We start from the raw sequence: 3,271 nt of genomic DNA on the forward strand, positions 1-3,271 counted from the left end.
TACAGCATTTTCAATACTACAAAAATAAGGAAATATTTAGTGTCACTCTTTGTTTAAAGAAGTGAAAATTACAGCAACATCAAGTATTTATAAATACTTTATTTTGTAGTATGTTAACCAGCAAACAGATTAATGTTACAGCATTTTCAATACTACAAAAATAAGGAAATATTTAGTGTCACTCTTTGTTTAAAGAAGTGAAAATTACAGCAACATCAAGTATTTGTAAATACTTTATTTTGTAGTATGTTAACCAGCAAACAGATTGTGTTGGTGTGCGTATGGCATAATAGTTTTGATTAATGTTGTATAGTTTTGACTGACTTTTAATATCAACAATTCGATATTATACTGTGTTGTGTAAACAAGCTTTGGTATCAAACACATAGCAGGTTTTTTTTCTCGAGACATTGCAAAAGTACATCTTATATAACAGTTTAAAGTACTTCCTTAAAAATAGTAATGTAATTGAAACATTTTGACCAGAAATACACCGATTAAGTGAAAAAGTATTTAAAAACTAAATTAATGAAGCTAATTTTATGTAGCAAACAGACTTTAAAAGGTCATATTAATCCACAAAGACAATGCAAACCTATAATGTTTAGAATACAAAGATTCACGAGGTGGGTACTCTTATCACTAGCAATATTTGTCTCAAAGGCTTCATAGTTCGAGAAGGGATGCCATTTTTTTTGTCATAATCAGGAAATGTTTATAAAAAGATTTGTTAACTTGACTTCAATCTGTTTTGCAGGATTATACTTGTGTAAAATATTTCTTTATGAAAAATTATATTGTGTGTGATTATAGATACATGCTTGTATATTGTTCTAATAAGGTTACAAACTTTTTTTTTTACAAAACCCATTGTGTTATTTACTATCATAGTTCCTTAGTTGTTTTGTTAAAAGCAACTCTTAAGACTAATTTAAGGTTTAACTTCCTGTGTATAGCAAAATGGTTAAAGAACAGGCAAGGGGTCAAAAATCTAAAATGGTTGTAGTTTCTATGATTATTGTTTTTTTTTTAAAAAATAAAATTTTTTTGTACATTAAAATATCTGTTCGTTTCAAGACTTGTGATTTTTACCTTCTCATCCAAAACTTAGTGTTGAGTGATCTCTGGTGTTTAGTAAAAAGCACGCACCATAAACAATCAGTTTTATGGTGGAGAAACAAAACAATCAACACTATAGTAATTAACTGAACCAGTCAAATAAAAGTTTATTTTACAAGAATCATCCAGTACAGATAAAGAAAACTATTTTTTAAATTGTTCTTTTTTATAGTTTCACGTGTTGGAGTATTCCAGAGAGGAAAAAAAACAATTCTTAAAATATGATGCACATGTTATTTCAAATAAACTTCAGCTTTACACAGTTATGAGATCATAAGGTCATCAATTAAACTTTACTTTTTTATTGATATTAACAAGTGTTCAACACGCAAATAAATACAAACAGGAACAAATTCCTTAATTTGACCGATTGTGGTAAACAGAAAATTAACAAAAATAAAAAAGTATTTCCCTACAGTGGTTATGTGGTACTCGGCAGCGTCTAAACATGCTTTTACATTAAAGCAAATAACTAACCCTACTTAATAATATAAAAATGAATGTTATGTGAATAGTTTACTGTGAAGTTAAACATGTAACAAAATTCACAAGACAATCTTTTACAAGCAAAGTATTGATACATAAATTCTTCATGTGTCTTTAGTTTGGACTTTAGTGTAAACGTTTTTCAGTTTAATTGTTACTAAATAAGAAGCATCATGTTTTATTGGTGCTGAAAACAGTGTGATTGACCAATCATAGCCAACATATATTGTACTTTTTTCTGCTCCCATTTAAGACGGGAGCAATGTTAGGAGTGTGAGAAAAGGAAACTATTGCAAAGGGGCCCCAGAATGGAATTTTGCACGAGGCTTAAAGTTGACTCACTCTGCCCATTTTAGTTATTACAGAATGATTATTGAAATAAATAGTGTTCGAAAAATGTTCTTATTGAGGCCGATTTGTAGTACAGTAGATAATCTAGTCTCTGATTTCTTGTGATAAGATATATTTGTATACGGATACGACAGTTCAAGAACTCTGTTATTGTATACATATATTACACTGTTTTAAGTGGTAAATCTTTTAGACAAAGGTATTTTTAACATTGGTGCAATGTATTGAAGGGCCCCCTAGTAATATAATAACTAACAGACTGTAAGGTGTTTATTTCCTCAAAATTGATTTTTTCTATAATTTACATATATATTGTATATAGGAAAACTATTTATTTATTGTATTTTAAAACGAAAATAAATTCGAAATTTTATAGCTGATCAATACTAATGGGCCCCCCTTAAAAAATTGTACTTTGAAGTCTTAAAAACTACCCTGGGTGAAGGTTTTAATGACTTAGGTCAGTGTTTAGCAATGTGGGTGGTACTGCCCTCTAGTGGGTGTTTTTAAATTCAGGGGGGTGGGCAGTAAGCTTTGAGGGAGCAACAGAAAAGTTTTGAGGGTTTCAAAGTTATATTTGTTAAAATTGAATCATAAGAATTGACTATTATTGCCTTAAAATTTTCATTTTAGTAAAATATTTTAATGGCCTATAAATTTTATTAGAAGGGGGGCTTGAGTGCTCATTGTTTGTTGAAGGAGAAGCTGCAGCAAAAAAAGGTTGGGAAACACTGAGTTAGGTAATCTAAATGTCGTTAATGTACTCTTACAAATGAAAAAGAATCAAATCTACTTCATCATTTATTTTATTTATCAAAAAACTTGACTTGTTTTAAATCTTCCAATATAAATGCTATTGAGATTTCCGTGACTGGGTAGCTAGCAAACTACATTTACAAACACAACTTAAAACAAATAAAATAACAGACTCACACGGGTCAGTCACACATTTCACATAGTTAGAAGCTGATCATCTCGATCCTCCTCCTCATATTTCGGTATTTGATTTTCAATGCCCCGGTAAGCATGCTCTTCCTGTCTTGGCCCACAACGACAAATTAAGTCGCATCCATCCTGAAAACAATTAACAAGAGTTCATAATTATTTAATTTCTGTAGTGCATATTAGTGTATATAGGACACATTAATACTAGAAATACACAACCTTATAACACCAAAATGTTGTTTTTATTTAATTAGACACTCAAGATTTCACTTTACAGCTTCTTCAGGACAAACCAGTGACAGAACAAAGCTTCAAAATGCTCTAGCGAATGCTCCTGAAGAAGCTGTAAAGCAAAACCTTGAGTGTCTAA

The 3,271-nt window shown here is 30.2% G+C and overlaps 1 protein-coding gene across 1 annotated transcript in view; it reads right to left on the reverse strand.

The window, feature by feature from the left end:
* Positions 1–2,746: 2,746 nt before the first annotated feature.
* The window catches only part of LOC106459106 (cation-dependent mannose-6-phosphate receptor-like), an 11,010-nt gene continuing 10,485 nt past the window's right edge, over positions 2,747–3,271 (reverse strand). The window contains exon 6 of the mRNA XM_013918692.2: positions 2,747–3,030. Coding sequence (XP_013774146.1) covers positions 2,908–3,030 — 123 coding nt within the window. The 3' untranslated portion in view covers positions 2,747–2,907. The remainder of the gene's footprint in view (positions 3,031–3,271) is intronic.

This window comes from Limulus polyphemus, unplaced genomic scaffold (genome assembly GCF_000517525.1).
Source record: "Limulus polyphemus unplaced genomic scaffold, Limulus_polyphemus-2.1.2 Scaffold559, whole genome shotgun sequence".
Classification (NCBI taxonomy): Eukaryota; Metazoa; Arthropoda; class Merostomata; order Xiphosura; family Limulidae; genus Limulus; species Limulus polyphemus.